The following is a 20,683-nucleotide window of genomic DNA, read 5'->3' on the forward strand; positions in this document are numbered from 1 at the left end:
AATTATAAACACTGTGACACTATTAAAACATCCAGACCAGCAACTATGGCCCAATCAATGGAGTTTTGGATCTGTTTGTCTGTCACAGAAAAGGGCGAGTTTGTGAATCCACATTAACAAGTGGTAATTTAATTCAATAATGATGATAGTGTCCACAAGTGTCCTCAAACAGAATTGTAGTACAATAATGTAGTATATAGTATGCAGAAGTATGGTTGCAGAATGAGTAGTTATTTTGAACACAGAATGGTGAAGACTTACAGGAGTGCAGGATCTGGATCTTTCCATGAGTCTGTTTTCCCACTCTGTCAGCCTTCTTTCCCTTTCCGCCAGCTCTTGCTCCTTACAGCTCAACTCCCTCTCCAGCTGCTTCAAGCGTTCCAGCGTCTCCTCTATCTCACACCTTACAGAGAGAAGGGAATACCGGTAATCATTTTGTTATTAAACCAAAATGAACCTTTGACCTAAAAAAAACCCCATTGTCTGCAATTTCTATCTGTGCCAGCAGGTGGTACTGTATGCTAAACAATCAAATCCCCCACACAATGCCTTTAGTGCGGCTATTTATAAACAGGTATGTGAAGGAAGGCCAGAATGCCCCCCTCCTCAACCCCTCTGCCCTCAAAAGCCATATCAGCCCCTGCCAAAACCTCTCCACACACACTCTCAAAACCTTCCTCCTGCTAGAATTGATTTCTCTACCACTCTCATGAGGAGTGTTTCCAGAATGTCTCACCCTCCCTCTTCTGCTCCCCGCTCTTTTTCCATTCCTCTCAGTTCAGTTCTCCCTTCATGCACTGCAGCTCTGCTTAAGTCCAGCACTCATTGTGTTTGTTTCCTCCATTTGTGTCTTTGTGTATTTACAAACGTTTAAAAGCAGGTGTAAAGTTCAATACAAGTTAAAATTCACAGAAAATGATTTCGATAAATATATAAGCTTCATATTTATTTTTTTAAACTCCAAAATACCTCATACGTGTATATTTTAAGTACATGAATGAAAATACACACTTGCTTTGCTAGTTTTTACAAATCAATGGACGGATTGAAATAATTTTCTTCAGTAATTTCACATTGTTCACGGCTCTTGTACAGTTTCAAATTTGGGATCTTCTCTTATGCTTTACCTGTTTTTAATTTTTGTAGGTTGTGTAAAATTGGCTATTGATTGTTACATGTGCCCAAAGTACACACAGTTAGGTTACGCGTCCATGTGACACTTTTGTGTTTTATTTGTCATAATGCTTATAATTGTGAACAAATAAAATAATTTGATTATGATTATTATTATTACTTAAAATGTAATTTAACACTTCAGAAATAGGTTCTGGACTGTACGTACCTCCACTCTGCTTTGTTATGTAAGAAGGAGTTGCACTGGTCCGGCAGTTTGCTGTCATTTTTCATGGTCTCTAGGGTGCTCAGGATCTGTTTGAACTGTGGCCTTTCCTGGAGATGACAGAGCAAATGTATTATGGTCATTCTTTAATTAGCACAATGTAGTACATCAACAAACTCAAAGTATGCTTGTGTCCAAGCCTTCAAACTCATCCTGTCTATAAAAATGCATAGGTCTAGATCTTAAAGAGGACCTATTATGTTTTTTTTTTTTTTACATTTTAACTTACTTTAGTGTGTAATGTTGCTGTTTGAGCATGAAATAATGTCTGCCAAGTTGCCAAGTTACCAAGCACAAAGGGAGTTATTCTCTATGTCAGTGAGCGCTATTTTGAACTCCCTGATATGCCTCAGTTGTAGTCTAGAGTTTTCTTCAAGGAATAAACACGTCACAATATTCCTCATTTAAATAAATCCTGCCCAAGGCATGTGCTAAATAAAGTGGTGAAGCCTGGTTGAGTTGCCCTGGTTGAGTTATGGTAAGGGGCGCGACATTTCTGAAATGGTTGACCAATCACAACACACTGGTCCAGCTGACCAGTCAGAGCACATAGGGCTACATAGAGACAGGAACTAAACAGAGCGTTACTGCAACAACAAAATATGTGAAAAATAATGTGTTTTTTGAACATTAAAGCATGAAAACTATTCCAGTAGACCACAAAAACAAAATCAGGACTTTGTAAAAGGGCATAACATAGCCCTTTAAGGCCTGTTCGCACTGTTATGGGAAAATTTAATCATAGCTATACATTAAACATTGCGCATGAAATGTTGCTGCTTTTCTTGTCATGTGTGGAAATTTACAGGAGGAGTGACTTTGTTTGAGAAACTGATAAAAAGCTGAGTGCTATTATGTCTAGTTAGTGCACTCTGCAGACATTGAAGATGGCTGTATGACTGTGACTCATTTCTTGCAAGAAATTTAATCTTTATAAAGACAATTGGGCAAGGTTTTGTCTCTTATTCAGTAATGCGGCGATATTAGAAATTTTGCCACAACAGTTGGTGTCAGAAGCGGAGATTCCATGGATGTGCCTTCTGGACCCCGGGAGCGGATGGTGACTGATCATCCTGGACTTTAGAGTCACAGCTCTACCCCGACATATTGAGGGAGAGAGGCCAACCGCTCAGGGGGTCCGGAGGGTCCGACCACTGGAACAAACGAACCCGAGGTGGCAACGGGACGCTTCTGGTAAGAGACAAACTTAAAATTCGGGGAAGAATTTTGATGAATAGAATTTGTTTAAATTGAAAATTGAGTTAAATTGAAAATTGAAATTGGGGTGGATAAACCATAGTGGGGTCTGACTCTGTGGCGAATGCAACGTGGTTGATTTGTTTATGGGATAGAAACTGAAACCATGTGGGCGAATAAAATGAGAATGCAACATTATTAAAATTTTGAGAATTTTTGAGATATCACGTGGGCGAGGAGACCGTGCTGTGAGCTGGTTTTGGGCCATTGGGAGCCAATAAGAGAGGACACTATTGGGAGTGTCCGCCCGTCTGGTCTTGGGTGAAGAGATCAGATCTGAACAGAGACGTCCGACAGATTCATTAGCGTACGCTAGAGGGGAAAAAGCCACAGAGACAGACAGCCAGTATGGGGAAGTCCCAAAGCTAGCTGAATATGGTACACCGGTATTTTGTCAAATGAGAAAATTAAATGGGAAAAATGCATGCAAGGCAGAGAAGCTAATAAAATATCATGATTTCCCAAACAAGGGAACATCAGACTGAAAGTGGTGAATGAGTCAGTTGAAAAGGAGAGATAAACTGAAGGGCTGTTGTGGGAAATGTATGTGAGAAATGCGAACAAACAGTGAAATGTTGCGTAAAAGAGGCAGATAAGAGAGAAAGGAAAATGTTGTCTTATCACGCAGAAGTCAAAGCTGATTAAAGATCGCTGATGAGTATGAACGTTGACTAAATTCTGGTTAACATTTTGAGGGATATGATCGGTAATTTGATTAGTCGGTATAAAGATTTTGAGATGAACAAGAGCAAACGCTGTAAGCAGCTCCGCTCTGAAGCCCTGACTTCAAAGGAAATTGATGGACCAGTGAAGGAAATGGGCAGAAATGTTTTTATTGTAATTGGAAAGTTGATCAGCAACTTGACTGGCTACAAACAAAGAGCGAACAAAAAAAATCAAATTTCTAGATTTTTGTGTTTATTCATTAATTTGTAAAATGGGTAAGATGCAGTACACCCGAAGGGAAAATCCCAGAAGTGACTGAGAAATACAATTGAGTAACTAAAAGTGATGTTGGTGAAAAAGCAGATAGCACCATAAATTGCAAGCCATTGTCTGTTTTACTGGACCCCGAGCGAGCTCTGTTCTCAGACAGACTGACACTTTTGGAGCAGGTTGCTGAACGTTGCTCCATAAGCTAAAGATGAGAGTGTTTTAACACTGGTCAGCAGGGCTATCTTGGACGTAATTGTGTTCGAACACCCATAAGGCGTAGAAAGTGTGGCAGATCAGGCCACCAGACTAAATTCTGTAAACGAAACGCAGTAAAAAGAAAGAAACAGAGATTTACACTCTAAGAAAATGAGATAACAATAAGGCTAATAAAGTCTTTGGTGATTATTTTTGAAGAAAGGATTTGAGATCATTTTAATATGAGGTTAAAATTAAAAATAAAGATGATAAAACGTGCTGCAAAGATATATAAATCCTGATTAACCGAGTTTTAAATTAAAACTATATAATAAATATGTTATTGCTCTTCTCACTTTTGCAAAACTCTGATAATGATGATTTGATAGAATATTGGGTTGTTGAAGTAACTAATGTTGAAAACCCTAGAAGCTGATGTTTTGGTTTCAAAAGATAAGCCTGTGCTGAGCTGAAATAAACAATTTGTTATCTGAATCTGGCCACCATGTGGCCTAACTTGAGTGACAGGGACTCAATATGAGAGATTATGATAATTTGAAAATGTCATTTCTGGCAAAGTTAAAAGGAAAATGTCTGATTTTTATTTGAAAAAATGTTTAATTTCTAGCCAGATCTTACACTGAGCTAGTGTGAAGAGTGAAACTTTTATGAAAACGCAGTGTACCAGCCCTGAAGGCCTCAGAGTCTCTCTCTCATCCCAGACCAGCTCAAAGCTGATATCTGAGCCTGTGCCACAGATGATAGAAGATATTGATGAGTAAAAGCACAGGGCATTATGTGAACATAATAGACAGTTATTTGTTAAGATATAAAAAAGGTGCCATCAAGAGGGCAATAAGACATGTTTTAAAAATACAGACTTTTAATAAACTGAACATTTTGACGAATGTATGATATGACCAGTAACTTCTGTCTGCTCTTAGCCTTCACCATGTACAGAACTGTTGGCCTAAGTCACAGATGTAGAAGAACATTAAAATGAATGGACAATTGTTTTGGGTAAATTCACTGAAAATAATCTAAGCACTGCTATGGGGCAGCTTTGAAGAGGTGATTACGTTGTGTTATAATTAACCTGTCTCCATGTTTTTACTAATTTGAAAGCAGACATAATGGCTCCGGTGACTTTTGAATGCACTTTCCAAAAGGCTCCAGAAAATATCTGATCCTGTTGAGGGTCAAAGATCTCAAGCGATGACGAGGTGGGCACGATGTGGTTTTTCCCGATGACGGGTAAGACTTCCTATGGCCTGACGGGGGGCAACCCAAGCCAGGGAAATCACGATGTCATCTCGGACCCCGAAAAAAAAAAAAAAAATGGAGGGGGTTTTATGTGAGGTTTGTATGAGAGGTGAGGCAGATGTCTGTGAGGCCAGCAGCATCACTGGTGTTGGGAGGAGAAGCTGTGTTTCGTAGGGGCCAAGGTCAACACTGGACACAGCAGCCCCTGCCCTAATATTGGCCCCTCTATACCGCTCACCAAATACGCATAAATTGAGAGCCAGGAAACACCCTGAAGAAAAGAGCTAAGATTGGCATTTGAGAGCCAGCTGTGATTGTGATTGAAAACTTTGTGGAACAGAACAAAATTTATTTGTATCAGTAAAACTGTATGATATTGAACTAATATGTCTCTATCATAGTCTTAATCCTGCAGGTCATTAGGATGGCAGAGGATAATTTGGAGACATGGTGATGGCTTTAAGAGGACGCCTTTTGAAGTTTAAAGAGAAGTTCTGGATAACAGAGGTATCTAAACTAAAGATAACTTGAAACAATTTCACAGTATAACTTATTGGAGATGTTCTAATTTGAAAGTTAAACAGTTACATTTCTAAACTTTGTGAAGGATTAATGAATTAAGGGTTAGTGAATTTAACATTATAGTAAAAGTCTTAGATAAATGTGGGTGAGAGAAGGAGGGGAGACTGCTTCAGTGGAACAAGGGATTGTACTCTGTCTTCGATCTGAGACAAAACAAAAACAATGATATCAGAACAAAACAACCCAGCAGACTTTTCTAAAAATAGATTAGTAATGAACAGATTTGAAACGGGTTAAGAAACCATGTAAAAGCACATTTTGAGAATGAGCAGTTCATATTTATGTGTCCTGATTGAGTGTAGTGTGCCATTAACCTCTGGAATGAGTGTTTTTATCATTACAGATGGGTTAGTAAAGTGAGACGACAAATGCTAAGGAAGCTGATTATTCTGAGCGAATCTGGTGAAAAGATGATCCAGAACATGGACGAGCTGTAAATGGATTGGTATCCAGCTCAGTCTGTTAATGGTAATTATGACTACTTTGTCATTTATGATGTTGTTTTTCGAATTAATCTATGGATTAGTGCATATGTTAAAGCGGAATGGTTAAAGATTGCCGCCCATCATGGGTTTAACACCCTTGTATAAATTCAACAGAGGGTCGGAGTTTAAATAATGTCAATTGATTAAGAATGGCAAATGTACATTTTATAGACTGGACGGCAGAGACAAGGAGACAAATTAACTAAAGTCACTATCTAAATTATCCAGAGACTCTCTAATATTTATGAAAGGCCAGAGGGCGAACAAAGGGAGAACTTATAAAAAAGAAAAACGTTTATTTTATGTTTCATCTGAACGGAGGCATGACATTAGATGTCTAAGAGAGCTTCTATTTGTGTATTAAGGGCAGAAGGAGCAGGCAGAGAAGTCTTTCTGTGTGACTGGGATTGAGATAAGAGGAATATAATATTTTGGTTTCTGCAGAGCAGTAAAGACAAGAAACAATAATGATCACATGGTGCATCTACAGACGAGCTCTTTGATAGAGGAATAATGTGACAAGTTAAAACAGAAGAGAAATAGCCCAAAAAGATTGATTTTTTTGGTGGAAAATTGATTTTCGGACAAAATTATGAACAATTTATGAACACCTGTAAAGTTAAATGGAGTTAATATACATATATGGAGTTGAAAAATAATTTTGAAGCGGCTTTAAAGAAATTGATGGTGACTTATAGTACAAATTTGAATACTTTATACAGTGATATGGGAGATTATGAAAATTTGCAAGTTCTTGGTAAAGTTATAACAATTTTGGGTTTAAGTGGCAAGGTGAGGATTTGTTGATTAGTACCGCTGCCAAATGACATGAATTAAGAGGTTTAAGATTTTGGGCCAATTGGAGCATACGTCTAAAGAGTTTTAATGGACAGGGCATGGAGAAAAGGGTACTTTAAAAGAAAGCCCTGATGAATTGATTTTGGATGGTTTACTGATAACAGGAACTGAAAAGACTTTAATAGAGATAAAGATGAGTGAACAAGCTGATTGAATGTAATACGAATTGATAACTATGGCATTTTGATGAAGTGTATTTAACATTAACAAATTTAGATTTATGTTCATTAGTGGTTAAATATGGTGTGGGCTATGATGAGTTAGAATGGGTCTGCTGGAAATAGTATGTTTAACAAAAACAAGGTGGTTTTTGAAGAATGGTGTTGAAACAACTGACTAGAGGAAGGTTGATTGTGAAGCACAGTGGGAAACTGTGGGCATTTAGATAAGAATGTAGCATGAAATCGAGGTAAAGAGCGAAGTGACCCCATTGACAGACACACAAAAGAGAATCGGTGCATGACAGACATTTGTGCTTTGAACATACGCCCTGCATGGGCAGAGGTGTCCTCTGAACGGTGAGCAAAGCACAAAATGTAAACTGAAGGATGTTTTATGTAGAGACTTAAAGTGCTAAGATGGATTATTATCTATATTACTTATTTTTATTTTTTAGTTTGAGTTGGACCACTATTGTGTTTTGGACCCCAAAAAGGTCTGTTATGATTTTGATTAATTAAGAGAACCACTGATTGTTTGTTTCTTCATATGCGTTTTCTAAAGTGTGTATTGGGTCTCTGAGGAGTGACTGTGGGTCTGGCCTAGGGATGTGTGATGTGTTACTAAACGCTTGATAGCAACAAGGTGTCGTGTGTTTGGATTTTGTAGGTATCACACACCCCTAACATGTCGGGAGTGCAGTAACAGTGAGTACTCACTTAGCCCGGCTTCCAGAGATGAAATATGGATTTGTCTTTCATTATATAGGATATTTTCAGTATGTTTTGGGGAAAACCTTCTGGTCAAGACTGCCATTCGTAGCTTGACGGGAGCTTGCAAGCTGATGGAGGGTAAGAGTGTAACGATGTACACAGACTAGCGTTATGCGTTCGGAGTTGAGCACGATTGTGGGGCGCTGTGGAAACGCAAGAACATTTTAAAGTCTGGCGCACAATTATGAATGCTTCTTTTGTGTCTAATCTGCTAGACACAATTTTCTTGCTTGGCTAGGTTGCTATCTTTAGAATGCACAGCGAAACTAACAACAAAGAGTTTATTTCAACAGGAAACTGTGAGAGCAGACACAGCTGCGAAGGCCATGGAAGGGCAACAGACGACACAGCCAGAATGTTTTTATTATCTGAAATAACCACGAATGTATTGCCTTCCTTATAGACTATGCTGTCTTTCAACTCAGGGCCAGAGAAAAGCAGCGATGGGAACAGTGTGACTGCACTGTGCAAAATGGCGTCTGGACAAGTAGTGATGGCAAGCCTTGTTTACCCCAAAAATATTTTTGATGATTATGATTAATGCCTGCATGGGTGATCACGCAGCCAAAGGGGGAATGATACTCAAATAAACAAGTTTATGAGGAGGTTACAATATTTGCTGAAAAATTTTCGCATCTTGATGCGTATTGATATACACGAAAACGAGAAAAGGCCTCGAAGACCATTTGAGACCGTTTTTTTGGAAGACCACCATTCATGGGAATGGAAGGGGGTAAACAATAGCTTACATCAATAGAATTGTGAATTATTGCATAGAGATGTCTTTTCTGTTGTCTAAGGTCTGTGTGCAGGTAAAATTTGGGGAAACCAGCTGGGACTCCTTTACATGACATCAAACCAGGTGATTTCGTGTTGATAGAGGGCAACGGGAGGAGGAGCTGGAAGGCGAAAAGGTGGCTGGGGCCTTACCAAATCCTCCTAACAAACGCTTACCGCCGTAAAAGTGGCTGAGAGGGAGACGTGGGTACACGCAAGCCACTGCAGAAAGTTTTCCACCAGCAGGAAGGGGAGGAGCGAAACCGGAAGTGAAGAAAGCCATGACGAAGTGCCAGGGGAACAAAGCCTGTACTTTGGCACGGCTGCAGAAACAACAGCTAGAGATAAAGAAGAGCTGCTGGCTTTGTCTGCAAATGTCCCATGTCTGCAAAGCAGTACCACTGACTGTTGTAACACTGAATGAAACTGACTGTTCGATCCAGCAGCAAATGACTAAGATAGTGAGAGCTGCGAAGAACATTGAGCACGGGAAAATCCCAACAAAACATCCAACATCTGACTGCGAGAGGACTGAAGTCAGAGTCTGCGTCAGAATTGACACGGTAGTGGGTGGCATTACAACTAATTTTACCAGCCAGGTTAGAAGATCAAATTACACTTCACCTGCGACAGTTTGGGTTTATGGTTAAGCTTATAATTTTATGCCGAGGGGAGTGTTGGCAGGTTGCTGTTACCAAGCTTTGATGAATGTGGGGACGTGCATTTACCAGGTAATGAAAACAAGAAAAAGGATAGACAGAAGATAAAGTTAATTCTGTGATAGGGACTTTACCAGATAGAGCAAATGTGGGTTGGTCTATTTTCCTATGGGTGGGTGCAGCAGAAACGATAAACAAGATAAATGGGTTAGGATGGACTGTACTAACTATAGCTAATAGCACGGAACACGCTTTAACAATGGTAGATGAGGAAATGAAGCAAATCCGAGATGAATATATCCAAAACAGACTAGTTTTAGACATGATAACAGCTGAGAGAGGGGGAGTTTGGAAAATGCTTGGGGTATCGTGTTGATTTCAAATTCCAGATTATAGTGACAATGTAACCAATATAATTGAGTAGCCTACATGAGACAGGCTGTAAGAAAACCTGAGAGAGAAAAAAAAAAAAAAGCTGATGACTCATGGTTTTGTTGGATGACAAATCTGAAGGGATGGGGATACTGGTTATGTTTTACTGTATTGCAGGTTTTTGAAATTATTGTGCTGATTTGTATGTGTTCACAATTTATTTTTCAACGCATTTCCAGGATAGTTCAACGAGTAGTGAAGCCCAGTGTATCACAACAAATGGTCAAATTAGACATTTATGACGAGTAAGACGAGTGGGTGAAGGAATTTAGTGACAGGAGATAGTGACTAGCAAAGAGAAGAATGATACAAACTAGGGGATTATGTTTTCGTTGGTTTAAATCTGGACGGCCTTTAGAGGCCTCAGATATCTAAATATTATAACCATGTTTTTTTGTTTGCAGTGAGAGGGGGATTTTACACAACAGCACTTAAAGGAACACGCCACTTTTTTTGAAAATAGGCTCATTTTACAAGTCCCCTAGAGTTAAATAGTTGAGTTTTACCGTTTTTGAATCCATTCAGCCGATCTTTGTATCTGGCGGTAGCACTTATAGCATAGCTTAGCATACATCATTGATTCTAAACAGTCCATTAGCATCTCATTCAAAAAATTACCAAAGACATTCTCAATATTTTTCCTATTTAAAACTTGACTCTTCTACAGTAACATCGTGTGCTAAGACAAACTGAAAATGAAAAGTTGCGATTTTCTACACCTATATGGCTAGGAACTACGTTCTCATTCCTGCGTAATAGTCGCGGATCTTCGCGGCCGTACCATGGCTGCAGCGGCGCAATGATTTGTTGGTATTCTGTGAAACGTGGTAGTATATACCTTCGACTTACTATCACAGCCCTTTACAACACACAGAACCATGGCTAAATCACACAGGTAAATCCACAACACAATTTGTCGGCTGCAAGCCTGAAACTTTCTCTGCAACTACACGAACTTAGTGCCGATCACATTGAAAGTTACCTAGCTGGGGGCTACTTTCAGGCGCTGTAATATCATTGCGCTGCTGCAGCCATGGTACTGCCGCGAAGATCCGCGACTATTACGCAGGAATGAGAAAGTAGTTCCAAGCCATATAGGTGTAGAAAATCGCAACTTTTAATTTTCAGTTGGTCTAAGCACACGATGTAACTGTAGAAGAGTCAAGTTTTAAATAGGAAAAATATTCAAAGTGTCTTTGGTCATTTTTTGAATGAGATGCTAATGGACTGATCAGAACCAATGATGTATGCATTGCTAAGCTATGCTAAAGTGCTACCGCCAGATACAAAGATAGGCTGAATGGATTAAAAAATGGTAAAACTCAACTATTTAACTCTAGGGGACTTGTAAAATGAGCCTATTTTCAAAAAAAGTGGAGTGTTCCTTTAAGATCGAGAATAAATTGCATAATTTGCAGCAACAACAACAACAACAACAAAAGCTATTTAACTGTTTACATAGAATCCAATTATGAATTTAACCTGTCCTTGAAAGAAATACACTAATTCTCCACTCTCTGAAAAAAAAGAACAACCTGTCGGATTCTTACAGTGTTATTTTGGACTTGATGTAAAGATGTTCTCAAACATGCATAGCTTAATTTTAAAATCTTGATTCGTTGTGAAAATCCTTCATTTGACTTAATTTGAACAGACGTTAGTGTGATGTTCCTCATTTGTACGTTTCTTAAAGGTAGGGTGGGTAAGATTTGGTTAAAAAACTTTTTTTCCAAATTTGGTTAAACTTTCTTTATATATCAATACATAATTAAAATGTAAGTACTCTGAAAAAGAAAGTATAAAAATGTAGTGTCTGTAGACCTCTCACGAATGTTTTAAAGACAGCTCATTATTTCCATTCACTCCACCTTCTCCCTTCTGGGCTCTTTCCAAAGCCACGCCCCCAAAACACATGAACGCGCTACGCCGACCACGATCAGCTGAAAGACGCATTATTTACCTGAGACGAGCTGAGAAGAAGTGCATGTAGTGACATCATGTCAGAATCACATGTAATAAAAAATCTAACTTTATCATTATGAGTAAAAGATGTCTTTTAGTACTCACTATCAAGCTAGAATAACGATACTGGTAAAGTTTAAAATACACACACAACACAGTGTCTACGACACACACAGATACAATATAAAAACATCAGTAAACATAGGTAGAGAATATAAAAACAAACCAAGGGCCGAAATAAACGTGCAGGTAAAGTTCCCGGTGAGCATGGTTAAAGAGTTTAGACAGAGGGTAGTAGCTAAAGCTATCTTAGTTCTAAAAAAAGTTCCTGGATGCGGTGTACTAGCTTTTACACATGCATTTTGTTATCTAAAGTTACATTTTGCGAAATTCAACATGACAGCGATCAACTTGAGCTAAGCATTTTGAGTATTTATCATCTCTGCTAATGGCACGCTAAGTGTATAACATTGTAACTTTATGCTAAGTAATGTTATGTTAGCTATATTAGGCAGCTACGTGTGCTAGTGATACATGCTTCATGTAAACATAAACCAAAAAAATGTATAATCAAAATGAAAGATTACCTGTCCAGCAGAAATACAGCCTCTTGAACTCCTCAAATCAAACAGGTGCGCCAGGGTTGCCAGGTTTTCACAACAAAATCCGCCCAATTGCTACTCAAAACTAGCATTTGGGGGGTAAAATATGTGTCTTTTTGGTAGGGCTGCCTGCTAAAATTCGCAAATCCCGGGGCAAAATATCACATAATTGGGGTCGCTTCAACCCGCGGACATGAAAAACAGCCCGCGGCAACAGTGTTGAAGTAGCCCAACTTGGCAACACTGGGGTACGCGCATGTGGGCAGATCCTGTAGCAAAAGCGGTGGTAGCCATGGTAGCGAGAGAGAGTGACAGTCGCCCAAGCCAATCACTTGTTTCGTCCCGGACGAAAATAATGAGCGGTGTTTATTGCAGATTAAAAAGTCTAGAGTCACTCGATTTTTATACTCTCTTTTTCAGAGTACTTACATTTTAATTATCTATTGACATATAAAGAAAGTTTAAACAAATTTGGACAAAAGTGTTTTAGATCATTCTTACCTACCCTACCTTTAAGATAAAAGCATCCGCTGAATGACTAAATATAAACAGCTTATGGGATTTTAGTGATCCTGAGCATCATATGTACTGAATTCCAGCACTGGCCCACCAAGTACCTTGGGTTCTGCAATCCAGCAACTTCTCATCAGGTCTGCAAAGCTGGCGGGGCAGCTGCTGGGAATGGTCGGCCTCTGGAACACATAACCCACACAAATACCACAGACCACAGACACAAATACCACAGACGCACACACATTAGAATCCATTTCAAAAACCCATTATAGCATCCATTACATAAAATTCTAATTTTAGCACGAGTCCCGCTTAGGCTCCCAACACAACTGCTGCAAAGCGCTCATCTGGGCTAAGTTTACATCCCAACTAGCGTATATCTCCACGTTCAAAGAGTTTGACATATCATAACCAGTATATAAGGATTAACAAAGAGCTTTTACATGGGCGCTGTTTACACTGCTAAGTGATAAAATTGAGTTCTCACTCAAGATAATGGAACTTTAAGAGCATGTGAGGAGAGACGATGTAATGGAGACTTTTACCATTTGATAAGCCACACATGTAGGAATGTAATACTGTTCAAGTGGCTTGTCCAATAGAAGAGCAGCTCTAGTAAACATATTGCACACAGTATTATTTCGGACAAACTGCATTAGCACACCACATAATCATGAGCCCACGGGAGAATGGAAACTGCTCATTCCCTCTGGGAATTTAACGTAAACCAAAATATCTTTTCATCCATCGTTTGACCTCTCCCACTCCCCTTTGCCAACATTTTCTCTTATAAGTACTTGCTCTCTTCCTTTCTTTCTCAGGCGGGGATGTTTATCTAAAAAAGGTTTCCTGACTGTCCCCCACTGCACTAAAACCACAGTGGTCTAATCCGATCTTCATCTGATGGCATCCCGGCAGAACTGCAATATATCTCAACTCTCCGTAAAGTGTGCTAGTGCTCAATAAAAGTTGTAGGGGTTCTCATACACGCACAGAGCGAAACCTTTAGATCAGTTTGCTATAAATATCCAACTAAAGCAATGGAATCCATGATCATACTGTTCCATTACCCACAGGATGAACATAAAACATAACAAAACGTTATCATTAGATGTGATTTAGATGCAACGTCTGAAAACTTAATCAGCGTAATTAACCTTCTAAAATGCATTCTTTAGACAAAATTCATAGGAAGCATCACGTATAGCATTTGTGGGGAATACACAACACACTACGACAATCCCAAGATGACAGACAGTGTAGAAAATAATCTGATTGATGGCTCAATCGAACTGAAACCTTCATGTAAACACCTCCAAATGAAATTTGGAAGCAAAAGCGTCATTTCACCGATTCGGGTAATTATAGATCCTATATAGTCCGGCTATGAGTAACCCGGCTAGAAGGTATTCTAGCCAAATAACTTTGGTTACATGTCGTTTTTGCCAAATAACTTGCGAGGTGTATGCAGTGGTGTAAAGTATTTGAGTAAATGTAATTAGTAACAGTACTTAAGTATGTTTTTGGCTACTTTGTATTTTTTTTACTCTCTACTTGACTACATTTTTGAACAAGTAAATGTACTTTTTACTCTAAAACATTTGTGTTGAGTAATGCAATTACACATTACATTTTGCATGGCACCTAACAGCTCTGCAGCAGTTTGTTTCTGCTATAAAGAGGGCATTGAAGGTACTATATCTTGTGTACTATTTGCCTTTACCCAAACACGTCAACAAGGCTATTTTACATGAATGAGAATGCTTTAGCAGGTTGTTGATGAATCGCAGGTGTTTGATTTATGAGATGAGGTCACGATCTCGTTTACTTTGTTAGCACACATTACAGGTCTTAGGGTGAACAATTAATCTGTGCAAGTTAATACACAGAAGAAATTCCAGACCGGATGTCAGTTTGACAGCTTGGATTTGAATATCTTTAACCACTCCCCTCCAACCGTTAGTCAGCTATGAGCGAGAGATGGAGAGGAGGAGCGCTGAAGTAAAACTCTCCCCTCTGTAAAATATTCCGTTTCACTTGGAAATACGTCACAGCAATGAAGAAAACTCAGTTGCTACTTCCGGTTCACTGGGACTTTAAAATCAGATACTTTAAGACTTTTACTCAAGTTGTATTGGAATTGGTGACTTGTAACTTGTAATGGAGTCATTTTCGCTGTAAGGAATCTGTACTTTTACTCAAGTATGGTTTTCAGGTACTCTTTACACCTCTGGATGTATGCTATTCCATCATGTAAGCAAAGTCAACAGTGATTACAAGGTGTTTGGTTTCATTTCTTTAACATGTTCATGTTCTAGGTGACCAGTCTTCTTGGGCTAGACGTCTATTAAATTTTCACTGAAAGCCCTTGTTTTAGCCTAGACATCAGGGCTATGTTTGGACGGCTATTAGACGTCTTTTAATGCAAAATTGCTTGCTGGGTGGTGTTGGTGTAGACTTGAAATAATCCGATAAAATTAAGCGTGTAAAAGCTTGAATTGATTCAAAAATAACTTGCGCACAGTGCCACGACACATATGCAAACAAATGTAAACATATGTTTAGTTTACATATGCTTATTTATATCTTAAAAACTGGTCAGTGGAGGAGACTTTTTAATATGGCTAAAAAAGCTCTTCTGACATATATGTCAGTTTTTTTTAGATGTCATCAAAAGGCAAAAACTACGATTACACTTTCTTTCTTTCTTTCTTTCTTCCTGCACTGCACATGTGCTGAAGTTTTCTTCTGAATGCACATGTAAAAGAATATGCGCATTGGATTTCAAAGCTTAAGGTTCAAATAAACAGAACTTTTAGAATGTGAAATCACATAAGATTAATTCGGACTAATGGAAATTAAAGCATGTAAAAAGCTAGTGAGAGAATTATTCATTTTAAATGTACTATAAATTAATTTAGTACTGAAAAGTATTGCTTAAAGTAGTTCAGTCTAATTAAAGGGATAGTTCACCCAAAAATGAAAATTAGCCCTTAATTTACTCACCCTCAAGTCATCCTAGGTGTATATGACATTCTTCTTTCAGACGAATAAAATTGGAGTTATATTACAAAAGTCCAGGCTAATCCAAGCATTAGAATTGGATTCATATTGCTCTGTTTTTGAAGTCCATAAAAAGTGCATCTGCCCATCAAATAACGTGCTCCACGCGGCTCTGGGGTGTTAATAAAGGCCTTCTGAAGCGAATCAATGCGTTTGTGTAAGAAAAATATCCATGTTTAAAACGTTATCAGGTAAACTTTCGTCCCAAAACTCACTTCGGAGCACATCACACGTTTTAAAGAGCACCTATCATGGCATTTAAAATGTTCCAAATATTGTTTTAGAAGTCCCCAACAACAGTTTTGCATGCATGCAATGACAAAAAAGACTTTAGTTTTCTTATAATATGCATTTATTTTTACCTGTTTTGACAGCGATTCTCAAATGATTCCTTTAGTAATTCACTTTTCAAAACCCCGCCTTTACGTGACGCTAATCTGCGGTGATTGGTCCGATGACCCAGTCAGTTGTGATTGGTATAGTCTGTGCAGATATTTTCGGAAACGGAACGCCCATCAAAGTCTTATAGTGACAGTAATTTGTTAATATGTGTCAGGAGTTATAAATATGAAAACCGCGTCTGTACCGTTTGATTGTAATATGAGCCTCAGCTGATCTCATTCATAAAAAAAACTCCTCTATTCTCCTCACGAAGACTCGCGACAAATCAACATCCCTCAGGGCTTTTAGTTCAAAAGTGTGCAGATGAGGAGACATATTGATAGATTCTCATATGTCTGTGTCAAATTTCTAAACAGAGGAGTATTTTTTATTCAATACTTCCTCAAAATGCGCAGATATAGCCTAATCATGAGCGATTGAGTCTCTTATGTGTTGTTTTCAATTCATACTGGCAGCCGGAGGGCGCTCTGTGCACATGTAGTCCATATGGTACAGACAGATGAAGAAGATACCATGTGCCATAATAGAAGTCCATAATAAAAGCTTCCTGAGATCGCGAAACATACATTTGACGACTAATAAACACTCAATCGCGACGATGTATGGTTTGTCTTCAAGCCACTTAGTCTTCAAATGCTCATCCTTGGGCAGATGAGAAAAGTTTGCTTTTGAGTCGCACTTCAGAACACAGCGTCTTGTCGCCATGATGTTTTCTAGTTTTCACTGGCGTCTTGGAGCGCAATAAGTGGGCGTATCGTATTCAAATAACTTGACAAGTTGACGTCATCTAGTCAGAGAAAAAGCTTCGGTCTTCTAACGATTCTTAAAAATGACTCAGAGTCGACTCTTACTTTTGAAAGAAAATAACTATATATACGGTGCACTGTCATATTTCAAACTTTGCAGGATATTTTTGTTCACTTAGATCTATGTTACACACTACATGAAAGGTAAATTTCAAAATTCCATGATAGATGCTCTTTAAATGGATCTGAGAGTACCACACTCATATATTGAGTTGAAAGCATGATCAAATCAGGCAAAATGTGATAAATGAAAAAGCAAGGGGATGTGTGAAATACAGCTCAAATTCTGGAAATCTGATTCCATGTGGGCCTGTTTATGAGGTTCCATTCTAGTTAGGATGCAGCTGTCTATATAGGGCAGAGGGCAGTTCACTAGCTCTTGGAACAAAGCCAAGGAAAGAGTCTTTCAGGACATCAACAATGTATGACATGAACATATATTCATAGGAGAACTGGCACACTTTAACAGTAATATAACTACACTAGCATTGTCAACATTCATGTGGTGGTTCTACAGTATTAACATTCTTCTCTTAGGAACACTGAGGGATTGTGGGATACTGTGCAGTACCTCATGTTTTTCCACCACCAACCAGGCCACCTGCAAACCCTCAAAACCTTTAAATGGCACTTCTCTGGTCAGCATCTCCCACAAAACCTGCAAGACCAACCACAAATCAGACAATAAATGTCCATACGTCCTGGCATCGCTCTCTCTTGAAGAAAAAACAAAACAAAGCTGCCATATTCCACAACACAAACATATATGGAGTGAACAACACTTGGAATAGAGGTTATGCAGACTGTGCTTGAAATAACAATTAATTCAAACAGTCAAACATACATAGACACACGGCCTTGTGTAAATATATCCTAGCACGAACAATCGTGTAAATTATTTTAATTACTTTAGACTGATTCCAATCCTAAAATACAATCCTCTGCATTTTTAGCTAAGAATTAAAATTTGAATTCTGTAATCCTCTAATCCCAAAACTGTATGACTATCTTTCTTTCAATGAAACACAGAAGATACAATGAAAGTGAATGAGTAAACCAGAGATAAATCAGAGAAATCTCATCCTCTCACAAAGCTGTGGCTTCAGAAGACTCGGAGTATAGAGCACGAGTTGTATAGAAGAGATTTATGTTGTTGTTGTCCTTTTCAGCTTCACAACCTGTGACCATGTTATGCTTTCAGTTTATACATACTACACTGTAATAAAAAAATAAAGTAATTTATTCTTGTGATGGGAATAGATGAATTTTCAGCATCATTACTCTAGTTTCAGTGTCACATGATCCTTCAGAAATCCATTTAGTGATCAAATAAAATTTCTCATTAATATCAGTGTTGAAAATAGTTTAATATTTCTATTGCTTAATATTTTTGTGGAAACCATGACACTTTTACATCAGGATTCCTTGATGAATAGAAAGCATTTAATTGAAACAGAAAAGCAAAATTATTTTTTGTGTCACTTTTGATCAGTTAAAAAAATCCTTGCTGAATAACAAATGATCAAATAAGGTATTCGATTCTTTAAAATAAATCTCAATGAACCCAAACTGTAGTGTATGTCAAAATTCTTCAAAAATCCCCATTGTGTTAAATGAAAGAAAGTCACATACAGTAAAAATTAAATAACAGAATTTTCATTCTTGAACTATCTCATTTTATGAAACTTTTTTTCTTTACAGGGACATAAAGATTAAAACTTGACCACACAAACATTCATGTATAAATTCATGTATGAGTACTGACCACGCCGTATGAGTAGGTGTCACATGTTTCTGAGACGGGTAGACTCTGGATCACTTCAGGGGCCATCCAAGGGAACGTGCCCACCAGAGACATGTGTGTTGTGTGAGAAACCAACTTAGATGCTCCAAAATCACAGATCTAACACGGACAAAATACATGCAGTGACATTGGGCATATTTGGGAACATAAAGATTTTATTCTATTTTATATATTGATTAGAAAATAGGAAACACACCTTTAATACATTGTCTGCTGTTAACACAACTAATAGAGAGAAATGAAAATACTCATTGGTATGTAATCATAATTTTTTTGGCTTGTGAAATTGCTCACAGCACAGCTACAAACTCACCATTTCTTGACTTCAGGTCTCTATGAATGACTTTTACAGGGGCCTCGGCATGTAAATAATGCATTCCTACAGAGAAACAAATCACAGAATCAGCCATTAGCTCATAGGGAAAATGTGACTGAGCTCATTACATAAACACATGGTTTCATACAGACACATACCTTTAGCAATTTCCATCGCCCAGGTCATTACTTGACCCATATCCATCTCCTCACTGTCAGCACTGGACAAATATTCATACAATGATCCTCTGCTGGCATATTCTACAACACAGAGACACAAACCATATACATATCATCACGTGTCAACTAAATGTAGAGAGTTGATATACACTATATTGCCAAATATTTTGGGACCCCTGCCTTTACATGCACATGAACTTTAACGACATCACATTCTTAATTCGTTGGGTTTAATATGGAGTTGGCCCACCCTTTGCAGCTATAACAGCTTCAACTCTTCTGGGAAGGCTTTTCACAAGGTTTAAGACTGTGTTCATGGGAATTTTTGACCATTCTTCTAGAAGCGCATTTGTGAGGTCAGGCACTGATGTTGGATGAGAAGGCCTGGCCCACAGTCTCCGCTCTAATTCATCCCAAAGGTTTTCTATCGGGTTGAGGTCAGGACTCTGTGCAGGCCAGTCAAGTTCCTCCCCACCAAACTCGCTCATCTATGTCTTTATGGATCTTGCTTTGTGCACTGGTGTGCAGTCATGTTGGAACAGGAAGGGGCCATCCCCAAACAGTTCCCACAAAGTTGGGAGCATGAAATTGTTCAAAATGTCTTGGTATGCTGAAGCATTAAGAGTCCCTTTCACTGGAACTAAGGGGCCAAGCCCAACCCCTGAAAAACAACCCCACACCATAATCCCCCCTCCACCAAACTTTACACTTGGCACAACGCAGTCAGGCAAGTACCGTTCTACTGACAACCACCAAACCCAGACTCGTCCATCGGATTGCCAGACCGAGAAGACTGATTGGTCACTCCAGAGAACATGTCTCCACTGATCTAGAGTCCAGTGGCGGCGTGCTTTACACCGCTGCATCCAACGCGTAAAAAGATCATAAAGTAATGCAAAATACAGTTTCACAGTACATTTTGAAGTGGTGCTGTCAGAAAGAAAGTTAATTTTGGACCTCATATACACTAAAAGTATTATGCTCACTAAAACTGCATTTATTTGATTGAAAATACAGTAAAAAACAGTACTATTGAGAAATAGTGTTTTTATTTTCATTTTTAATATGTTTTATAATGTAATTTATTCTGTAGTTTATTCATTACTCCAGTCTTCAGTGTCACGTGGTCTTTCAGAAATCACTCTAATGTGCTGATTTGCTGCTCAAGAACATTTCTTATTATTATTACTGTTGAAAACAGTTGTGCTGCTTAATATTGTTGGGGAAACCGTGATACATTTTTTCATAATTCTTGATGATT

At 38.5% G+C, this 20,683-nt stretch overlaps 1 protein-coding gene across 3 annotated transcripts in view; it reads right to left on the reverse strand.

Moving 5' to 3' along the window:
* Positions 1-20,683, reverse strand: part of map3k20b (mitogen-activated protein kinase kinase kinase 20b) — a 39,319-nt gene that overhangs the window by 9,738 nt on the left and 8,898 nt on the right. For all 3 annotated transcript variants that reach the window (XR_013818358.1, XM_079841771.1, XM_079841770.1), the window contains exons 4-11: positions 19,402-19,503; positions 19,241-19,306; positions 19,124-19,152; positions 18,889-19,026; positions 17,695-17,781; positions 12,957-13,031; positions 1,343-1,449; positions 262-403 (exon numbers count right to left, since the gene is read on the reverse strand). Coding sequence is in view for 2 of the 3 variants with exons in the window: in XM_079841771.1 (XP_079697897.1) it covers positions 262-403; positions 1,343-1,449; positions 12,957-13,031; positions 17,695-17,781; positions 18,889-19,026; positions 19,124-19,152; positions 19,241-19,306; positions 19,402-19,503 (746 nt within the window). In the remaining variant the exon portion in view is untranslated. The remainder of the gene's footprint in view (positions 1-261; positions 404-1,342; positions 1,450-12,956; positions 13,032-17,694; positions 17,782-18,888; positions 19,027-19,123; positions 19,153-19,240; positions 19,307-19,401; positions 19,504-20,683) is intronic.

Source organism: Gobio gobio (genome assembly GCF_949357685.1).
Source record: "Gobio gobio genome assembly, chromosome: 17".
Lineage (NCBI taxonomy): Eukaryota > Metazoa > Chordata > Actinopteri > Cypriniformes > Gobionidae > Gobio > Gobio gobio.